The sequence below is a fragment of the Lucilia sericata genome, unplaced genomic scaffold, assembly GCF_015586225.1.
Source record: "Lucilia sericata isolate MDLA Ls3-8-SP2 unplaced genomic scaffold, ASM1558622v1 Contig000407F_arrow, whole genome shotgun sequence".
Lineage (NCBI taxonomy): Eukaryota > Metazoa > Arthropoda > Insecta > Diptera > Calliphoridae > Lucilia > Lucilia sericata.
In genome coordinates, this window is record NW_023994425.1 from 154,771 (window position 1) to 177,500 (window position 22,730).

Genomic DNA, 22,730 nt, shown 5'->3' on the forward strand with positions numbered 1-22,730 from the left:
AGCAATAAACTGCTCCGTTGTTAGAAATAAATAGTTAATTAATTAAGAAACAAAAATAACTTACAATTGTTAAAAGCTAAAGGGTTAAAAAAATATATAGAAATATTTTAAAGATTTACTTTAAGCATGCAAAAAAAGGAAATACCAAACACTTCATTTTTGTAAAACCATTTTGTGTGTGTGTGGGAGGAGGAGAAGGAGTGTGTGTGTGTTTTAACATCGTTCATCATTCGTTGTGCAAGTAAAATTAGATTTTTTTATCATAGATACTTTTTTGTGTGTTAATGTGTGTGTGTTTTTTTTGAAAATTTTATCAATTTTTGTTTTTTGTTTTGTTTTTGTGTTGAGTTTAGAGATTGACATTTCCTGTTTTTATGTTACTGTTTTATATGTTTTTTTTTGTTTTGTTTTAGTGATTCTTCTTAAATATTTACGCATGTGTGTAGATTTATTTATGCACTAATTATTTTACATTTGCCTTAAGGCTTAATGGTTTTTGAAATTTGCCACATATCTTCTTCACCTAAGAAGTTTTCAAAATTATCAAAGAATCTTATAATACGTTCGTTGCGTCGATATGTATAAGAGCTAAAGGAAACATAGTTAATAATAAAATAAAATCCTTAATAAATAAACATAATAAGTAATTTCGTTTAAAATAACTTACCCTTTTTTAAAACGTTTCATATTTACAATAATATTGTACTGTTGCCAACGCTTGGAAAAGTTTACAATGCCGTCTTTTAAATAGTCTGGATTGCCCACATGTACAAAGGTAAGATCTTGTAGAACAAGGCCACTGAAAAGTAGTTTATAGAATTCAGTTTTTAAAAAGAATTTTTGCCTAAAAAGAGATAGAGATTACTTACATATAGGGTATACAAGGGGGTTGTGTATCTGCTAGTGCTTGACGGTAATTGCGAAAACTCGAACTTGAATCAATTATATTACAATTATTTTGTATATTTTCCTTAATCGATTTATTCCATTCAAGTCTGAAAAGAAAACAAATTTGTTTAAAAATTAATTTAAATTTTAGCAAAAAATGCTGTTAAGAAATTTAAGAAACTAATTGAATATTAAATATTAAATTTCTACTCTTAACACCTAGGCACGACTGCGTATGATTCCTAACTTACCTTCTAATGGGCGATGAATCCAACGCCGACAATAAGGCCAAATATGAATTATAATTATGTATCTTCTTCAAATGTATCATTATCTTAATAAATTTCTCTACATATTTCTCGCGTTCTTTGGCACATTGTAACATCAGTATTTTCGAACGTGCCCAATAGGACATTTTATTAAAGTGTTCAGTGAATTTATTTAAATTTGGTGATTTCTCTTCACATTGATCTTTGGCAAATATTAAAACTTCAGGTATTTCAATTTTCTGAAATAGTTCAGCATCCAGTAGGGTCATTTGTTTGGCAATTTCCAAAGCCTTAAAATCGAGCAGACTGGGCTGTACGGTGACCGTGGAAAACATTGTGTTGGTGGGATAGGCAGGCAAACGTGATTTTTTATACAAATTGACCTAATAAGTCGATAAAAATAAAGAGAAATAGTTTTTTGTACAAAAATATATATAAGAGAAAGTTAAGGGTAACCACCTACCTTTTCTTCAATTTGTTTACGCAATAATTTGGCCAAATATAATTGGCCGGCACATACTAATTCATACACAAATTCCACTAATAAAGTAAGTAGATTTGCACAAGTTAAATCGGTGCAGCTAAAAAAGGAAAACATTTTTATATTATTTATATTTTTGGGAATGTTTTATAATTATTAAAACTTACGTTAAATCATTCACAACTCGTACTAATAGCGAAAACGTTTCCTTTGCCGCTTTTTGTTTTTGATCATTTGATTGGCAAAAGAATACCGTATAACGATGGGTTAACTTTTCAATTAAATCGATGGGTTGTATAAATGTACGGAACGTTGTTATAAATGCTTCACTAAAAGCTTTAATTCGGAATAAAAATATTGTTTTTTAATAGAATTTTTGCGGTTAAAGAAAATTATTGTTTACCTTTATCTTTTTGACTTGCACGACTTGCATGAACAATTAAAGCATCTATATGGCCACCCCTTACCTCTGGACCATCCTCATTGTCTTTTTTGAATACTAAATAAGGGGTAATGTCAACCTCTTCCAATATATTTGGCAGATGGTTGATTTCTTCGGTACACATGGGACTCTGTGGAAAAAAGCAATTTATATTATTAATTTTGGAAAAGTATTTTTATTTTCTTGTCTATTGTACAGACTATAGTCTTGTCAATAGTCCAGAGTATAGTATTGTCTATAGTCCAGACTGGAATCTTGTCTATATTATTCAGACTATATTCTTGTCTATAGTCCAGACTATATTCTTGTCTATAGTCCAGACTATAGTCTTGTCTATAGTCCAGACTATAGTCTTGTCTATAGTCTAGTCTATAGTCTTGTCTATAGTCTAGTCTATAGTCCAGACTATATTCTTGTCTATCGTACCGACTATATTCTTGTCTATAGTCCAGACTATAGTCTTGTCTATAGTCCAGACTATAGTCTTGTCTATAGTCCAGACTATAGTCTTGTCTATAGTCTGGTCTATAGTCTTGTCTATAGTATATTCTATAGTCCAGACTATATTCTTGTCTACAGTACCGACTATATAGTATTGTCTATAGTCTTGTCTATAGTCCATACTATAGTCTTGTCTATAGTCTAGTCTATAGTCCAGACTATTATACTGTCTGGACTATAGTCTAGACTATTGTCTTGTGTAAAGTCCAGACTATAGTCCAAACTATAGTATTGTCCAGACTATAGCCTTGTTTATAGTTCAGACTATAGTCTTGGTTTTTCTTCCACACTCACCTTTCTATTATAGTTATTATAATTGACCATTTCTTCCATTTCACTTGATGTATAATCACCGTTCGGTCCCACCACTTTATCGCAAGGTGATGATGACATTGAATTTGTACCTTTTTGCTGCATGGACGTATCGTAAACATTTTGTAATTCATGAGAATGTAAAATATTGCCACCACTCTCATCATCATATTGATCACCCACTTCCTCCGATAAGGTAGTCATCATTTCATTACCCGTTCCTGAACCCATTAGGATACGATGATCTGATGGTAAATGTTTTGGTTTTGGACTAGGCGGTGGTGTTGTTATAATAGTGGGTGGTATTGGTGATGTTGAATTTCTTAGAATTTGTTTATGATTTTTCGGTGGTAAAGCAGGTGGGGTTTCATTTAAATCACCGCCAACAAATTCCTCTTTGGCAAATGTAGCAATACTAAAATTGTTTAATAACAAATTATGTAAAAAAATAATAAAAAGGAAAAGCTGTTTAAAGAAACCTACTTCATAGTTTGACTGTGTGTTATGTTTCGGTTTAAATTACAATCCGATATTGTGTGACGATGTTGTTGTGTTGAGGCTGAACATATTTCCATATAGGCCAAGACTGTCACAAAAGATATAAACAAATATAAAGGGGTTTTATTAGTTTTAATTAACATTTAATATTATTTCTTTTGTTTAAATTCAACTAAAAGCCAAACATTTAAATACTTATTTTTACAAATTTTAAGTTTAAAAGAAAGCATATTGGCTAGTGGGTGGCCTTTTCAAAACACTAATTTTTCATTTTCTAACTAAACTTACCTGAAAATGCCACACTTTGAAACACTAGAAAGTAGTTTTGTTTTAATTTTTTTTTGTTTGATTTGAAAATAAAAACGAATAAAATTTACACAAAAACGTTAAGACAATTACATTTTCTTAAGAATAATTTGTTTGTTATAAGATTACAGGTGTTTCTTTGTTACTGTTGTTATGGAAGATGTTCTTTGTAATAATGTAATTGATGTTTTTTTTTTTGGAAAAATAAGTAATCAAGCAAATGTTTAGTTTATGATAATTATTATTTATAGCATGAAATTTTTATTCTTTTAGCAAATGAACAAATAGTTATAACATTTTTTGAAAAGATTTGCAAAAATATACCATCGATATTTACAGAATTTGTTTACAACAAAAAAGTTTTACATTAAAAACATTTACTTTGAGATAAATTTATTTATTAAACAATCAACTGTATTAGTCTTGCATAATACATAAACTCCAGGTGTTATCAATAACAGTTTCTTATACGCAAACTCATCAGTTTTTACAGCCGTTAGCAATGATTTTAGGTCTTGTAAGTTTGATTAAGACATGCTTATCACAATTTAATATGTTCTGTTGTAGAGGTCTAGCAAACATCAGTATTTTCTCTAGATTTATCTTTTCTGTCAGAGAGTTTCCTATAAATTGTAGTATATTTACAACACTTGCTAGATTTGTAAGATATTTTAGCTCAGTTTATTATAAAGTTGATTTTCATTAGACTTTTATCTTGAACATTTTATCAAGTTTAACAAATAGCTGTATTGTATATTTAATACCTAGATAAAGATTTACCATAAAGTTTGTTATGAACTGTGGCATATTTACTAGATTTGCTATACTCAGAAGTTAGGTAAATTTGATAAGTGTAACAAAAGTTATTTTTCGATATAGTTTTGTTGTGGTCTAGCAAATTGCATGTTAACAAGAAAGTTTTCTATAAATTGTGGTATTATTACAATGTTTTGCAAGATATAAACAGTCTTTTTTCTATAAAAAGTGATTCCCATTTACTATTGCTAATTTGATCAAATAACGAGGCAGTCTGCGACAGGCATGGACAATTCAGTATTTTTTGATATCGAAAAATACCGCGGTACTCCCACGACATTTTCGGTACATTTTCTAACTTACAAACTTTTGTTAGGTAGGCTATAGTTTAGTCTATAGTTTAGTCTATAGTCTAGTCTATAGTCTAGTCTATAGTCTAGTCTACAGTCTAGTCTATAGTCTAGTCTATAGTCTAGTCTATAGTCTAGTCTATAGTCTAGTCTAGTCTATAGTCTAGTCTATAGTCTAGTCTATAGTCTAGTCTATAGTCTAGTCTAGTCTAGTCTAGTCTATAGTCTAGTCTATAGTCTAGTCTATAGTCTAGTCTATAGTCTAGTCTATAGTCTAGTCTATAGTCTAGTCTATAGTCTAGTCTATAGTCTAGTCTATAGTCTAGTCTATAGTCTAGTCTATAGTCTAGTCTATAGTCTAGTCTATAGTCTAGTCTATAGTCTAGTCTATAGTCTAGTCTATAGTCTAGTCTATAGTCTAGTCTATAGTCTAGTCTATAGTCTAGTCTATAGTCTAGTCTATAGTCTAGTCTATAGTCTAGTCTATAGTCTAGTCTATAGTCTAGTCTATAGTCTAGTCTATAGTCTAGTCTATAGTCTAGTCTATAGTCTAGTCTATAGTCTAGTCTATAGTCTAGTCTATAGTCTAGTCTATAGTCTAGTCTATAGTCTAGTCTATAGTCTAGTCTATAGCCTAGTCTATAGTTTAGTCTATAGTCTAGTCTATAGTCTAGTCTATAGTCCAGTCTATAGTATAGTCTATAGTCTAGTCTATAGTCTAGTATATAGTCTAGTCTATAGTCTAGTCTATAGTCTAGTCTATAGTCTAGTCTATAGTCTAGTCTATAGTCTAGTCTATAGTCTAGTCTATAGTCTAGTCTATAGTCTAGTCTATAGTCTAGTCTATAGTCTAGTCTATAGTCTAGTCTATAGTCTAGTCTATAGTCTAGTCTATAGTCTAGTCTATAGTCTAGTCTATAGTCTAGTCTATAGTCTAGTCTATAGTCTAGTCTATAGTCTAGTCTATAGTCTAGTCTATAGTCTAGTCTATAGTCTAGTCTATAGTCTAGTCTATAGTCTAGTCTATAGTCTAGTCTATAGTCTAGTCTATAGTCTAGTCTATAGTCTAGTCTATAGTCTAGTCTATAGTCTAGTCTATAGTCTAGTCTATAGTCTAGTCTATAGTCTAGTCTATAGTCTAGTCTATAGTCTAGTCTATAGTCTAGTCTATAGTCTAGTCTATAGTCTAGTCTATAGTCTAGTCTATAGTCTAGTCTATAGTCTAGTCTATAGTCTAGTCTATACTATAGTCTAGTCTATAGTCTAGTCTATAGTCTAGTCTATAGTCTAGTCTACAGTCTAGTCTATAGTCTAGAACATAAGTTCAAAAAGTTAAGATAACAATCTTAAAATTTTGTTAAAGAGTTTTTGAAATAAACTTATTTTTTCTTCATTGGTTTTAGACGATCAATAAAGTTAATCAAACAAATAGCAAATATTTAATGTAAATAATTACATGAAAAATGTACAGTGTAAAACGAAGATTAAAATAAATATTATTATGAGTGTAAACCATGTATGTATGCGCATATGTATAAGTGAAGAATGTATTGAAAAACTAGATTTTTTAGGAGATTAAAACTTACTGTGTTTTTTCTTCATTGGCAAAGGTGGAGGTTCTTCAATTTGACCACTACTGGTAATATTTATGGCATTGCAACTACCCGCTGGCTTATCCAGACGCCTAGAGTCAATAAGACTGGTATGCCTAGTTTGCCACTGGTATGTTCTGACACGTAATTCAGGTAATTCGTTAATACTATAAATAAATTTAAAAAGATATAGGACGTTTCCATTAACGCAAAAAAGAAACAACATACTTTTCAAATTCCAAATCATATGGTGATAACTGACGTTCTTTGCCCAACTTTGATATTTTTGGTGGTAAAGCTGGTGGCTGTAAATCGCTGGTATTTAACATACCCTCATCTGTTATATCCAAACTATTGCTTTGCATTAACAATTTCTTAGTAGTGGAGGAGGCTATGCTGCTGGTAGCGGCACTCGTAGTAGTAGTTGACATAGCTTGTAATTGTTCTAGCATTTTTCTTTCATCTTCGAATTGATCGGGTGAAGAAATACGTCGTTCATCGTCATTGCCTATACGCAAAGCCGATGATTCTGATATACTACTCGTGCTGGATATACAAACAGAGGAGGTTTTCTTTGTGGTTTGTGTCATATTATGGATTTGAAAGAATTCATCATTTATACTATTATTACTAGTCATAATGGCCAACTCTGAGGAGGAATTACTGGACTTTGTTGAAGACTTGGAATAACTTTGTGTTGAAGTGCGAAAAGAATTGATGGAAACAAAACCTGTAGAGGAAGAAAAAGAAATAAATAAATTTTGTAAGTAAAATGTTTATGTTATTTAATAGTTAAGTAAAACGCAACAAAACATGCAAACAAATTGTTAAAAAGAACAATGTAACAAAAAAAAAAAGTAAAACCAAATTATTTTATAAAAAAAATATATAAGGAAATAGTAGGTGGTAAAACTATTACAGCAAAAATTATTTTAAACAATTGGTGTTTACAACAGCTAATTTTTTTATTTTTTATGGATGAAAATGTATTTTTTATTTCTAAGACAAGATACGAACAACAAGTTTAGAAAATTAGTTGTTAGAAAAAATATTCATTCAAGTACCCGATTCGTTTGAGTGCCGATGATTGTTCGCTTTACGTAATTCCGTTTTACCCATATCCTCTTCATTTAAATCACCGCTGGCCGCTGCTATATTTGTATTTGCTGTTGATCCACTTTTTGCTTTGGTTATATTGCTTTCTGTTAGCGGTTCGTTTAACTTATTTAAACCACCACCAATAACACCTTCAGTATTGTTTTCTAAATTTATCAATTTTTTATGTTTTAGTTACAGAATTTGCGAAAATGATATTTTTTTTTTTTTTTTTTTTTTTGCAAGATAATATGAACTTAAATTAAATTTGTTATTTTATGGAAATAATTTTATTAAATTATAGTTTACATTAAAATACATTAGAAGTAAGTGTAACTGAGTTAAAATAAATTGTAATTGCATTTACAAATTCTGTAGTAAAAAGCAGCGATTTAACTCAAACATCTCTTTCAAAACTGTTTTTTAACAAATTAAAATTATAAGCTAGTGAACATTGTTCTCAAAAAATTTACTTTTATTAAGAGTACCTTTCTCAAAATGTACTTTGTATAAAAGATTGCTTTCAAAAAACTTATCGTTCTAAATAACCCCTAAATTGACCAAAAGTACTTTATAAGAACAGTACTTTTATAAAAAAATCCTATGAAAGATTAAATAAACCCTAAAATAACCTAGTTCAGTTGTAGTTCAGTACTAGTTTAGTTCTAGTACAGTTCTAGTTCAGATCTAATTCAGTTCTAGTTCAGTTCTATTTCAGTTCTATTTCAGTTCTATTTCAGTTCTAGTTCAATTCTAGTTCAGTTCTAGTTCAGTTCTAGTTCAGTTCTAGTTCAGTTCTAGTTCAGTTCTAGTTCAGTTCTAGTTCAGTTCTAGTTCAGTTCTACTTCAGTTCTAGTTCAGTTCTAGTTCAGTTTTAGTTCAGTTCTAGTTCAGTTCTAGTTCAGTTCTAGTTCAGTTTTAGTTCAGTTCTAGTTCAGTTCTAGTTCAGTTCTAGTTCAGTTCTAGTTCAGTTCTAGTTCAGTTCTAGTTCAGTTCTAGTTCAGTTCTAGTTCAGTTCTAGTTCAGTTCTAGTTCAGTTCTAGTTCAGTTCTAGTTCAGTTCTAGTTCAGTTCTAGTTCAGTTCTAGTTTAGTTCAGTTCTAGTTCAGTTAGTTCAGTTCTAGTTCAGTTCTAGTTCAGTTTCTAGTTCAGTTCTAGTTCAGTTCTAGTTCAGTTCTAGTTCAGTTCTAGTTCAGTTCTAGTTCAGTTCTAGTTCAGTTCTAGTTCAGTTCTAGTTCAGTTCTAGTTCAGTTTCTAGTTCAGTTCTAGTTCAGTTCTAGTTCAGTTCTAGTTCAGTTCTAGTTCAGTTCTAGTTCAGTTCTAGTTCAGTTCTAGTTCAGTTCTAGTTCAGTTCTAGTTCAGTTCTAGTTCAGTTCTAGTTCAGTTCTAGTTCAGTTCTAGTTCAGTTCTAGTTCAGTTCTAGTTCAGTTCTAGTTCAGTTCTAGTTCAGTTCTAGTTCAGTTCTAGTTCAGTTCTAGTTCAGTTCTAGTTCAGTTCTAGTTCAGTTCTAGTTCAGTTCTAGTTCAGTTCTAGTTCTAGTTTCAGTTCTAGTTCAGTTCTAGTTCAGTTCTAGTTCAGTTCTAGTTCAGTTCTAGTTCAGTTCTAGTTCAGTTCTAGTTCAGTTCTAGTTCAGTTCTAGTTCAGTTCTAGTTCAGTTCTAGTTCAGTTCTAGTTCATTTCTAGTTAAGTTCTAATTCAGTTCTAGTTCTGTACTTATTCAGAAACATATTTTATAAAAAAGTGAAATCTTCACTTAAGATCTATATATCGAACTAGTTCAATGATATTTTATGAAAAAGGAGTATTAGCATGAGAAATTAACTTACTATCATATGCCATATTAAATCTTTGACATATATCCTCTTCACGGGAATGATCAAAAGAGCATTGACTAGAATTTTCATCCGGCGAACGAGAACGTACCGATAGACTAGAAAATTATACAATAAAACAAAATTAATACTTGCATTTTCGTTTGTTTGTTTTTTTTTTTTTTTTTAACTTACTGATCAACACCTATCACATCGGTACTGTGATCCAAATCGGTATTAATGCTGGTATCATAAATTGCATGTTGATTTGTATGACTGACTCTCTTTGGTGGTAAAGGTGGAGGATTATGTGATCTAGGATTGAGGGATCATAAGATAAATTAAGTAAAACTCTTTTTAAAGTTCATAAGGTAAGTTGATTTGTTTACCTATTAGGCAATGGTGGTTTTGGTGGGGGACTGGTATCTCTTAAAATACTTTCGGTACTGTGAGAACGTAATGGATTGGATGTTGTTTTTTCAAGAGTATCTCTTTCTCTAAATAAAACAATAATAAATAAATAAATAAATCTTTTAACAGGAATAGTTTTTAAATTTTAATGTTACTTTGGTGTCAATGTTATATCCGGCAGGGAGGTACGTTGTCCAGCAACTTCCACCGATGGACGCATTAACAAATTATGTGGATTATTTGATCCTCCCGATGATGTTGATATTTGAGAATCTGTTGATGTGGTATCATATTGAAAAGCCAAACCTTCGCGTTCTTTTAGTTTTTGATGAGCCAGTGTGGCGAGATTCTTTTTATTGAAATAAACAAGTTTATATGAAATTATTAAACATTTTAGTTTAATTTTGTATATGGTTTTAACATACCCGTACGGCTTCCTCTAAAGGATCCACAATTTCTCGTACATTATCATCATTTAGTGAGGAGCATTCTTCGGACTCTTCGCTAAGCATAACTTCATCAGAGAATTTTATAAGTTTACCCAAACATCGATAGACTTGCTGGGTGGCCGAGACTAAGACAGCATTATTTTCATTTAACATATGAGCTTGTATAACTGAAAGTTTGCAGAACAAGATGATAAATTTTAATATTTTCAAAGCAAAATAAGATCTTATTTACCCGATATCATGCCTGCCGTATATTCCAATATAACTGTTCCATTGCCTGGTAATACCTCTAATTTTTTCTTATGTACAACATCTCGAAAATGTTTTAGAGCATTTGATATGTCCTTGACATGAAACGCTAAAGATTGGGCTGATTTATCCACTTCTTCGGCGGTTGGTGGTTCTTTTTTATGTCGTGGACTTTGAGGAGAATGGGATCTTTTATGAAATACAAAAAAATAACAAAATGAAAATATTTAAAAAGAGTTATTTATTAAATAAAACCCACCTCCCCAGTGTATTGGTAGGCGTACGCATTAGATTGATCTTCTCAAACAAATCGTCCTTAAATGATCTTGCTCTTCTGGCTAATTTTGTACCCTTTAGGCTATTCTTATGACCCGATGAACCCGTAACACTTTGATTAGATGATGATGTGCCGGTGCTAGTGCCGCCGCTACCCAAGGGAGTACTTGTCTGTTGGGTGGGAGTGGCAGGCGACGGGGTATTCGGGCTACCATACAGATTTGTTTGTGATGATAGGGTAGAATTTGGTGTGGATGGAGTGCTGATGACGATATCTATAAGAAAATAGTAACAGCAACAAGTATTAATATAAAAAATTTATCTATGGCTTATAATTATGACAATATAGCAGCTCCATAATAGGGCATTATGTGTCAATAAAATATATTTATATAAATTAAAATGAGAAGAAAAAAAAAACCATCCATAATTATATTTATTAAGCGTAAAAATTAATCACGTATAAACTGCTGTAAAAGACAATAAAAGACGTACATTGTTTATACAATAAAAATAGCAGAAATATGCAACAACTAATTTTAAAAATAGCACAAACTATAGACAATATGAGATAAACAAATACCATATTATACGGAAACCCCTGTTGATATTATTGACCCCATGAATGTATGTATTTTGTAAATTTACTTTTCAAATATTACAAAATAATGTACACAATAACTAAGCAACTATTTATTTAATAGCTTCATTTAATTTTGTCTACATGTATCTATTAGAAACCGCTAAACATTTTTTGTAAAAGTAAAAGTTTGTTTATTTTGTTGCATTATTTTGTTCTAAAATTATACACTTTTTTAATGGTTGAGGTTTGTGTTTGTTTAATTTTGTTTTCTTTCTTTTTTCTTGTTAAATTGTAAGCATCATTCTATTCTGTTGATTTAACACACATTTGCAAAAATTATAAGTCCTTTTTTAATGAAGATTATGATTCATATTGCTTAATTTATAGAATTATTAGCTGACTCATTAAATGTCTACAAAATTTATAAAACTAATGAGTTGTTTATAGAAAGGTGTTTAAGTATGGTTTAAAATTAAAATTATTGATCATAAATAACTGCTAAAGTTTGTAAGAACTTGAAATTAAATAATATTTGTTAATTTGGGGCCCAGGATCGGAAACAGGATCATTTTAACAAATTCTTAAATAAGTTTAGAACATACGATCTATGATCAATTAGGCGACAATCAATAATGATCGCATATCTTATTTTGATTGAATTTATTATTTTTAACAAATTATTAAATAGGATCACTCAAATTTCAAATACTTTCGTAAATAACGATTATAATAGGTATGTGATCTATGATCAATTAAACTTATTTTAATTAAATGTGATCTTGTTACCAAATTGTTAAACATGATATTAAAATTTAAAAAAAATTGGTGAAAATAAATCCTACTACCTATACCTATGATTTATGATCAATTAGGCGCCGATCAATATTCAATTTCTTGATACACTTTCTATGATAGTAATTTGTGCTAAATTTAAATTTCTGGAAATAAGGATCATAATATGCGATCTATGATCATTTAGGCGAAGAACATTATGGAACTTACAAACTACAAGTGACTTTTTTCTTGTTTTATTAATTATTAAAATTTGGAATTGGTGCCAACATTATTATCAAACAACATCTCGTCACTAAATCTCTTCACTACTGTGTGGGACACAATCTTAAATAAATAAATAATTCAGATTAGAATTCTGGCTTTTTCAACACTTTAAAAAACTGCGCATTTTATAAATATTTTGCAGGTAATGCTGCGGAATTGTTTATCAAAAAAAAAAAAAAAAAATTATTTAAACAAAACTTAATCCGTTGTCAACAAACCATGACGAATAGACAAAAAAAGCAACATTTTTGATTTCATTAAACTATTTGAAAGCGGTAGTTGTTGTTCGTTGTTATTTGGTAATCGTTGACTCCATATATAGTTCCAAACTAAATGAAATAACTTACGCCAAATTTAGCTCTTCCTCCAGACAATTGACAACACTGTGTTTCATTAAAGTCACGAGCTGGGTGTAAAAGAACTACTAGCTAACACTTCAGCACCCTACTTAGATGCTGTTAACTTTAATAAATTTTAGTTTATCTTTTAAAATTGGATATTTCTGGTTTTATTTGTCAGTTGTAATAAAAATTTCACCCCTTTTTTAGTAAATTGAAGTCACTTCACTTATTTATTCACAATTGTACGCTAGACTGGCACTTGCTGAGGAATTTTTACCAGTACTTTTTGAGTAACTAATACTACTGCTGCTGTCGCTGATCATTCAGTCAGTCTAGCAGTCAGTATCCGTTTTTGTTGTGTTTCAGATATTCACATACTCGTAAAATACATTTTTTTGTTTTATTTTCTTTTCAGTTAAAAAATATCTTGTGATGAATCAATTCAATCGTCATACATAGATACATTTATATAGTAAACTCTCACACACACGCTAATATTTACTCTCTCTAACACAAACACACTCACTCACAAAACTCTAGCTCCGTCGTCTTGTCATAGATACAATATTTTTTTACACAATCTGCTGCTGCCTGACTTGGCGTAAAAAAAATTGTAAATGTATGTAGAAGCGAAGAGTAAAAAAAATGTGAACTTTTATACCTTTCTGCATCATTTTTCAGCCTCCTCCAAACGTTTGTTTGACAATATTTCAATTAAATAATAATATTTAGTTATAGTTTTCTTTATTTTTTGTAAGATTTTTGCATTTTTCTTTGTTATTTGCACAGTATTTTAATAAAATTTCAATTGAGATTCGACAGCAGTAAAAAGTGCAAGATTAACTAATAAAATATTTCTTTCTCGCTTCACGCCCAGAGACCTGCGCCGACCAAAATTAAAGCGTCGACGGCAAAAGTTTTTGGCTGCGGCTTTAAATCGACTATAAGCCGGCTAAGTTTCTTTATATGTAGAAGAAAAAAATTAAAATTCTCTTGATATATAACTTTAATTTTATTTTTAATATTTTAATCAGGGATTTAAAAGAATAAATTCTATTTTGAATTCATTCACATTAGTTTTAAAATTAACTTTAAATATAGCATTAAATTTTTGTGTCAGCTTTTAAATTCTTCTTTGAATAATTCTTATTTTTAAATTCTTCATTTCATTTTTAAATTGTCAAATTTCAAAAAATCAAGTAACAAGTTATGAATATTTGTATAGATACCTACTTTAGAGGAAAATAATATATGTGGTGGCGGCTTTCAGCCAAATCGTTGCAGGTCTTTGTGTTGTAGGTGTATCTGAAAAATAATGCAGCATTGCCAGAGTTAGGTAATTGAATGTACATATATGGCAATACTGTGTCAGTGTTTGTTGTGTGAGTGTTGTTCAGTGGCAATTATTTTTCACTGCACGTTAATTATACATTCAAATTTAAAAATATATACATATGTATATACATATTGCTCATTCACTACAAGACTGACATAATCCAAAATAGAACATTTCGAGAAAAACGGCTTTAATGTTTTATGTCATTTTACAATTTCTTATATAACTTCAAAAAAATCATAGGATTTGAAAGATTAAGTCATATTTAGATAGAAAAAGTTAATATGTTTTTCAACTAAATTTAAATAAATATTTTACGTATTAAATATTAAAATATAAAATTTTATAACTTATTAAAATATAAAATACTAAAAGACATGACTTTTAGTTTTAATTTATTAAACAAAAGTCCCTCTCTTACCGATAATAGGAGGCATTTTTGAAAATAGATAAAACTAAATGAAAGATTTTAGAACGGCTTGTTTTGCAACAGAAAATTATTCAAATTAATAGAGTTTCAAACAGAGAAAGAAAGGAAAATGACAGAGTGTTTAGCATTCAGAAAATGTCCTTTTTTAAAAATAGAGAAATTTAAAAAATATTTGTTGTCTTTGAAATTTACATCATAAATAATTTCCTATCTAAATCTCATTTTAAAAATTGTAATATAATTTAAAAACCAATATTTTTAGATAATATTCGGCATAGCGAATTTTGCATTGTTACTTGTATTATATGTACATATGTAAAAATATTTTTAACTTTAAGATGAAATAGATTAATAGAAGATTTAAACATTATATTCCATATTTATATTTAAGGTATTTATAAGTTTAAATACAAATTGAGAATTTTTTAAATTATTACCTAGAGTTTTTTTATTGAAATTTAATAACATTTTTGAAACAAGTATGTACAATTTAACACCCCTGCTATGTTATCAATTTACAATGAATGTTTCCTACGCAAAAGAAGCATCCAATAAGAATTTTTCTTTTATTAAATTTTCTGTCTGGTATCGCTGTAAATTTGAACAACAAAACTAGAAAAGTTTTCGGAACATAAATAGTCCTGCAGCCGCCTGTATAGTTCACAGCATATTTATTTTTAATAATTTGTGCCTTTTTCATAAGCTTTTTAAATTAAATGCTCCTTAATTAGCCCATTAAATGCTCCTTAATTAGCCCAAATGTTGGTCCCTATCACTTTGTTTGCTTAAATGTTTAGACATATTTAATTAATTCACGCCAGCAAAACACCTGCTCCGGCATTAAAAACATAAACTCTAATTCGTTAACATTTAATAACGTTGATAAATTTTAAAATAAACTGCTGAAAACTACACATCTTAAGCTAATTTAAGCTGCCACCGTAAATTTTAGTATCAAACGCCGTTAGTTTTTTTGTCGGCGCCGGATTCTAGTATGTGGTTGTCGAAAATTTTTTTTCATAAAAAAGAACTAGAGAAAATTTTCGACAACCACGGACAAATTTTTTTTGTGCCCCTAGACGATTAAATAATTTTTAATATAAAAGAAGTATTGATTAATTAAAACTAAAATAATGTCATAAATTATTAAAAAACCTACCGAGTTAAACGCGAGTGAACGAATATTAAGTTAGTGTTTAAAGGAAAAAAGTTGTAAAACGGAAGAAATCCTGAAGATAAAAAATCTTCATTGCAAAAAGGTGCTTACAAAATGAAAAAAATATATGTATAAATATTACACCCTATATAAAAAGTTCTCGTTTTACACACCACAAAAAAATCTATACGCAAGCAAAATATTTGTTGTTACTTTGAGTTTAAAAGAGTTTTTTTAATTTTAATAACAAGAAAAAAAAAATAGTACATTAAAATATTAAACATAATTAAGACACAAAAAAAAAATAAGAGGAAAAGAAAAAGATCTTATAAGATGCCAAAATACTAGATACAAATTGTGATTGGTGTTCTTCAGCATATGTGTATATGTGAACAACGTGTACATGAGTGTTAGTGAGTATGAGTGCCTGAAACAGTGTTGCCAGTTAAAGGGACTTAATCCTTAATTTAGTCATTAGGATTTTGTAAAGTATATTCTACAGGAAATACCATTTAAGATTTTTTAACGTTATTTTAAAATTGTATATAAAATCGATAAGAGATTTTTTAATACTTTATTTAACATACATATAGAAATACTGAAAAAAATCCTAAAAAATTGAATTAATTAATAAAAACTACAAAACTTAAGGGAGGAGGATATTATTTAATGATGAAGTTTACTTGTAATATTTTTTAATATAAATAATAAAAATATATGCGAGACTGGCGAAACTACTTAAAACATGATAGGTCCTTTAAGAAAGTGCATTGGATTAGAATATTACACTATGTGAAAAATGTAATAAATTGCTATAGGTGTACCTAGATGAGTGGATCGTTCTACAACATTAAGGATTTTTAATTTAATCAGACATTTTTGTCGGACTTAACATTTTTAATATAAAATTTCTTTAATCTGATATAATTTTTTTAAACGGCAATACAAACTCTTCTAATATTTAAAAAGTATACTAAAAGGTACGAAAATAAGTAATATACCTATTAGGCAATGAATTCATTTTTTTAAACTTTAAGTCTGACGCTATGTTAAGAAATTAGTTGTAGATAATTTTTATACCCTACACCACTTTAGTGGGGAGGGTATATTGGATTTGTGCTGATGTTTGTAACATACAAAAATATTCGTCCTAGACCCACCTTAAAGTATACCAATCGGCTTAGAATCGTTTTCTGAGTCGATTAAGCTATGTCCGTCCGTCCGTCCGTCTGGCAGGCTGGCTGGCTGGCTGGCTGTCCATGTAAACCTTGTGCGCAAGGTACAGGTCGCAATTTTCAAGATAATTGGATGAAATTTGGCACGCACGTTTTATTTGACCCAAGGACGAAGCCTATTGAAAATGGTTAAAATCGGTCCATTATTTCACCTAGCCCCCATAGAACAGAACCCCCCGAAAAGGGCTTTTGAGCTCATAATTTTGTTAAATTTACAGATATATCGATAAAATGCGGCACAACTAAGTTTTATAGAAGTCTGGATGATCCTGCCAAATTTCATAAAGATCGGGCCCCATTTGACCCTAGCTCCCATACAAAGTCCCCTTCAGAAAATTACTTGAATATCCCAAATTAACTTATAAACACAAATATCGCGATGAAATTTAGCACAATAAACTATTATGTAAATATAAATATATTCACAAAATTTTATCGGGCTTGGTCCATATTTGCCCCTAGCCCCCATATACAGCCTCTTTCAGAAAATTAGTTTTTCATCCATAAATTGCTTAAATGTATCGGAACAAGGGAATATTGAAGATAAATGCTTTATTATGAAAAATAAATCACATTTAATATTCATAACTGGTGTAGGGTATCATATGGTCGGCCACGCCCGACTATACTTTCTTACTTGTTTCTTTTGGTAAAATCTTTTCAAATAAAAATGAGATGATTGCTTTTTCTCTGGTTTTTGTTGATTTCTTTTTTCCTGAAATATCATATCATTGGCAATTTTAATTCAACTGAAATAATCGAAAAATAAATAAAAGGCATATTTCTTAATGGACTTTCCCCCGTATTCAGTATCTCGGACAGAAATTTAATTTTTTAAATTTGTATGAATTTTTTTTCTTGTATTATAGTAAATTCAGAAAAATATTTGTAAGTTCGACATCAATTAAAAATTTAAATATGGTATTGTAAACTAATTGACTAGACCTACAAACATCACTAGGCCATTGTAATTTTATCCATGTAATTCTAAGTGCTTTACATTGCAAATGTTTGTTCAAAAGAAACGAATATTATAGATTGTACATATAAATTCAGCTGAAAGAGATGAATATTAGCTAAATAAAATATAATTATTTAAATAAAATTCATTACTTGGGAACTTTTTTCAAATAAATCAAATTTTTGATAAATTCAATATAATAACTTACTAACTTATATTGAAAGCTAATATAATCTATATTTTAGTAGAAGCTCTCAAGTTGAAACATTTTATATGGTTATGATATATACAATATTCTACAAATATAATCTAATGATGCATTTAGTTTTTTATCGAAAATGGACAAAAAATAAAGAAAATTTACCCAAATCTTCATAAAACCCTTTCTTTCGAAAATCAGTCTGAAGCTCAAAATATTGGTCCGACCGCCATATTAAAGTATGTATGTCCCTCTGTCTATGTGTCCATGTAAACTTTGTGCCCACGATACAGGTTGCAATTATCCAGATAATTTGGCGAAATTTGGCTCATACTCTTCTTTCGACAAAAAGGCGAAGCCTATTGAAATTAAATTGGTCCATTATTTTGCCTAGTTATATATAAATAATGGAAGATTTTAAGAAATTTAACAAATAATGGATTTTTATGTGTATACAAATATCCTCCAAGATGTTTTGCAGTCATATGAAGTGCTCTAAATGTCAATTAAGTGAAAATATTATCAGGACATTGACGGAAATTGGCTATTTTCGGAAATAACATAGTAACGGTTAATACATGTATTCAGGAGTTTTTGTCGGTGATTAAAGTTTTTAAAATTTTTATTATTTTTCTGGGTGAAAGAGTAAAATTCGGCAAACAGGAACTTATCTTCATGTTTAACATCAAAAATTTCTCTGTGTGTATCTTAATCAAAAAACTTCAAAATTCTAAATGATACTTCCATTTTGACCCTAGCCACTATTCAAATTCACCTCCAGAAAATGACTGAAATTCTTCATAAATAACTTTAATGTAGACGTAAATCCCTCTACCAAAATTTATAAGGATAGGCCATCTTAAACAAAATCTCTTTTTTAACAACAAATTGTAAAAATATTTGGGAAAAAAATAATCCACATTTTTAACATACTTACTTGGTGCAGGGTATCATCTTCACTATAAGTTAATTGTTTAATTTTAAAAAAATTCCGCTTAATTACCAATATTTTCAAAAGTCCAACTATATTTTCTCATGGCAACCCTGCTTCTTACACGAGTCTCCTCTCAAATGTGCTGTTTGAGTGCAACTGTGTATGTGTTTGTATATGTTCGTATCTGTGTGACGGATGGATGTTTGGATGATGGTTGGATTGTAGTGTAGTAAACGGTAAAATAAAAATCATTACATTAATTTATAACAATTGCGCAAAACAACGTTTGTTATATTTACGTTCGTTCTATCTCTACATTAATTTGCAAAATGAAGAAAAACGTGTAAAAATTAATACCTTTAGCGAACAAAAACAACAAATAAAAGTAAAATACAATAAAAACAAAATTTATAAAAAAAGAAAAGTAAAATAATGTTACAAATGAAATAAATGTATATTAAAGGACATCAGTGCCAACATCATCTGTATGTAAGAAAAAAGTTTGTTTTACAACTTACATACACATGGAGGATACATTTAAATATTTAAGGTTTATTTGTTTTTTTGTTGGTAAATGTGTGTGCGGGTGTAAATGTGTTTTTGTAGGAGTAAAAAGTTCGTTAGATTGTAAATCAGGGGTGGGAAGTTGTCATTATTGTTTCGTTGACATTAGAACATTTTTTTTACTTAAAGAGGAAAATCATGTCATAAATCATACACATACGTTAAATTCATATACATACATATGTATACAATTAGTTAAATACTTATACATATATTTTATTTATATACATGTGTATGTAAATAAATATGTATAACATATATAAGTATATATGTACATACATACTTATATACAGTTTTAAATATGTATTTATATAAACAATGATTGTGTGTTTATGTTTTTCTTATTGGTAGCAAATGTAGGTATTTGTAGTTTGTGGTAGCATGAATTTATAAATAATATCCACAAACAATATCTTCCGTTTTGTTTGTTATACCGTTTATCTATAGTCCACTTCGAATACCATAAACGTACACAAGACCACTTACTCACTACTCTAGGGTCAGCAGTAGTATTCACTACTATAAAATGGACTATAAAAAACCAACATCAACAACAGCAACTAAAAACAATAGAAATTAGTTTGTTTGAGCTTTGGTCTGTCTATCTTTACCCTACCCATCGATACCCCAACCACACCACTTTTGTGTTTATCTATCATTCCTTAAATAATGGACTTCCCTTCGAAATATTCCCCAATAAAGCATTAGAAACAATAATAAAGTACAACATTAAATAGCAACAAAAATGTGTAGTTATGGGGTTAGTCTGAAAAAATACTTTGTTTAACTGTCAATCATGTACTAGGTTCTTTTTCCTTACTAATTATATATAGCTTAGATTCCTTTGTGCTTAATTCCCAATGTTTATTGATCCTTCCATATAAGGTCCAAAAAATATAGATAGATAGATAGATAGATAGATAGATAGATAGATAGATAGATAGATAGATAGATAGATAGATAGATAGATAGATATAGATAGATAGATATAGATAGATAGATAGATAGATAGATAGATAGATGATAGATAGATAGATAGATAGATAGATAGATAGACTAGATAGATAGATAGATAGACGATAGATAGATATATAGATAGAAGATAGATAGATAGATAGATAGATAGAAGATAGATAGATAGATAGATAGATAGATAGATAGATAGATAGATAGATAGATAGATAGATAGATAGATAGATAGATAGAGATAGATAGATAGATAGATAGATAGAAGATAGATAGATAGATAGAGTAGATGATAGATAGATAGATAGATAGATAGATAGATAGATAGATAGATAGATAGATATATAGATAGATAGATAGATAGATAGATAGATAGATAGCTAGATAGATAGGATAGATAGATAGATAGATAGATAGATAGATAGATATATAGATATATAGATAGATAGATAGATAGATAGATAGATAGATAGATAGATAGATAGATAGATAGATAGATAGATAGAGAGATAGATAGATAGATAGATAGATAGATATAGATAGATAGATAGATAGATAGATAGATAGATAGATAGATAGATAGATAGATAGATAGATAGAGATAGATAGATATAGATAGACAGATATTATATAGATAGATAGATAGATAGATAGATAGATAGATAGATAGATAGATAGATAGATAGATAGATAGATAGATAGATATAGATAGATAGATAGATAGATAGATAGATAGATAGATAGATAGATAGATAGTAGATAGATAGATAGATATGATAGATAGATAGATAGATAGATAGATAGATAGATAGATAGATAGATAGATAGATAGATAGATAGATAGATAGATAGATAGATAGATAGATAGATAGATAGATAGATAGATAGATAGATAGATAGATAGAGATAGATAGATAGATAGATAGATAGATAGATAGATAGATAGATAGATAGAATAGATAGATAGATAATAGATTGATAGATCTCGTTTGTACTCCTCTAGTTTGTTTTACCCAAATAAGTAAACTGACTGAAAGCATATCATCATGAGATCATGAAATATCTTAATAGGTCATTGAGTCTAGTATCACATAATTCATCAATATTCATTGAGAAATCTGACCACTCAGACCTATATAAACAATGCCTATGCTGAATGGAAAGACAGTTTGCAGTAATTAATAGTAGTAAAATTTTAAGTTAAACCTCGTACTGTATTAAATAAACATAAAATAGTAGCCATGTCAGAGACATGCATGGGCTCCGTTTAGGGAAGCCTACTTACCGATAAGAATAAATAATAGAAATACCGTTAGTAATAGCAGCAGGGACATAATACATTACTCACTCACACACACACACACAGTAAAATAGTAGTATATAAATAATGTATATTTGTTGGCTACAAACAACAATTACACACCATGCCACTTTTTACGATATTTATCGTATAGAGCTGCCATGAGTTAGGAAACATGACTTTGAAAAACTAACTTTTTTTAGTTTTATGTATTGTTGGTTATACTTGGGGCCCATATGAATTCATAAGCGGTTAAAAGGTATTCTCATTATATACGATTTGAAAAAAAATCTAAACGTAATACATATATATCCATTGAGAAAAGCAAGATTTTAAGTGAAGAATATTTAAGATTCGGCATAGCCGAATATAGCTTTCTAACTTGTTTATACCAATTCCAGATAATCGAGGCTCAAATGTATATTTTTTGAGTTATGACCCCCTTGTTGCAAATGAGCAATGTGAATAATTTTTCATATATTTTTTTTTATTATAATGGTTTTATTATATGAATTTTATTAAAACAAAACCAAAATGTTAAATTAGTTTAGTTATACATATTTCTTGTTTAGCCACTCTTTTTGTTTTATATTCAATCATCTCTTTGAAAGCATTCAAGTTCAATGGACATTAATCACTTAATTCCAAGCGACCTGCTGCTTCAACTGCTGGCTACATACATTCAGCATATGAATGAAAATTATTATTTTATTTGCTGTTGTTTAATGTAGTTTCTGCTAAAAGCCATTTAATTGGTAAAGATTTGTTATCCTTAAGCTGTATAAAAATATCTGTGAGAACATGTATAATAGGAGGGCTCAGTCAAAAAAGTTATCAATTAAAAAAAATTGTTCTGGAACTGGAATAGAAGTTATAGCTGTCAATATTCCGAAATTAATAACAGATTTTTATGAAAAACCACACATGTATGAGGCAACACCACAGAAGTTAAAATACATTAGGAACTTAAGAACTGGATCC

The 22,730-nt window shown here is 29.3% G+C and overlaps 2 protein-coding genes across 12 annotated transcripts in view; one reads left to right on the forward strand and one right to left on the reverse strand.

Annotated features, from left to right (window-relative positions):
- Positions 1-295: 295 nt before the first annotated feature.
- On the reverse strand, positions 296-13,547 carry LOC119604585 (guanine nucleotide-releasing factor 2). 4 transcript variants are annotated; one of them, XM_037957290.1, is made up of 21 exons: positions 13,330-13,547; positions 10,669-10,960; positions 10,393-10,598; positions 10,137-10,327; positions 9,867-10,060; positions 9,690-9,797; positions 9,496-9,615; positions 9,316-9,419; positions 7,460-7,657; positions 6,624-7,125; positions 6,390-6,562; positions 3,680-3,703; positions 3,377-3,479; positions 2,876-3,308; positions 2,042-2,210; positions 1,806-1,974; positions 1,621-1,738; positions 1,140-1,540; positions 870-995; positions 668-799; positions 296-588 (listed from the first exon to the last, which is right to left on the reverse strand). In XM_037957290.1, the coding sequence occupies exons 1-21, from the start codon at positions 13,340-13,342 to the stop codon at positions 480-482; spliced, it is 3,885 nt and encodes a 1,294-aa protein (XP_037813218.1). In that variant the 5' UTR covers positions 13,343-13,547; the 3' UTR covers positions 296-479. The 4 variants fall into 4 exon arrangements, with proteins under 4 accessions (XP_037813218.1, XP_037813220.1, XP_037813219.1 ...); XM_037957292.1 differs by lacking the exon at positions 7,460-7,657; XM_037957291.1 differs by lacking the exon at positions 3,680-3,703.
- A 1,867-nt stretch (positions 13,548-15,414) lies between these two features.
- Positions 15,415-22,730, forward strand: part of LOC119604586 (disks large 1 tumor suppressor protein) — a 73,013-nt gene continuing 65,697 nt past the window's right edge. For 3 of the 8 annotated variants that reach the window (XM_037957307.1, XM_037957310.1, XM_037957302.1), the window contains exon 1: positions 15,415-15,693. The gene's annotated coding sequence lies outside the window, so the exon portion shown is untranslated. Of the gene's footprint in view, positions 16,004-19,173; positions 19,470-22,730 lie in introns of those variants that run through there. The other 5 variants (XM_037957308.1, XM_037957304.1, XM_037957305.1 and 2 more) reach the window with 4 other exon arrangements.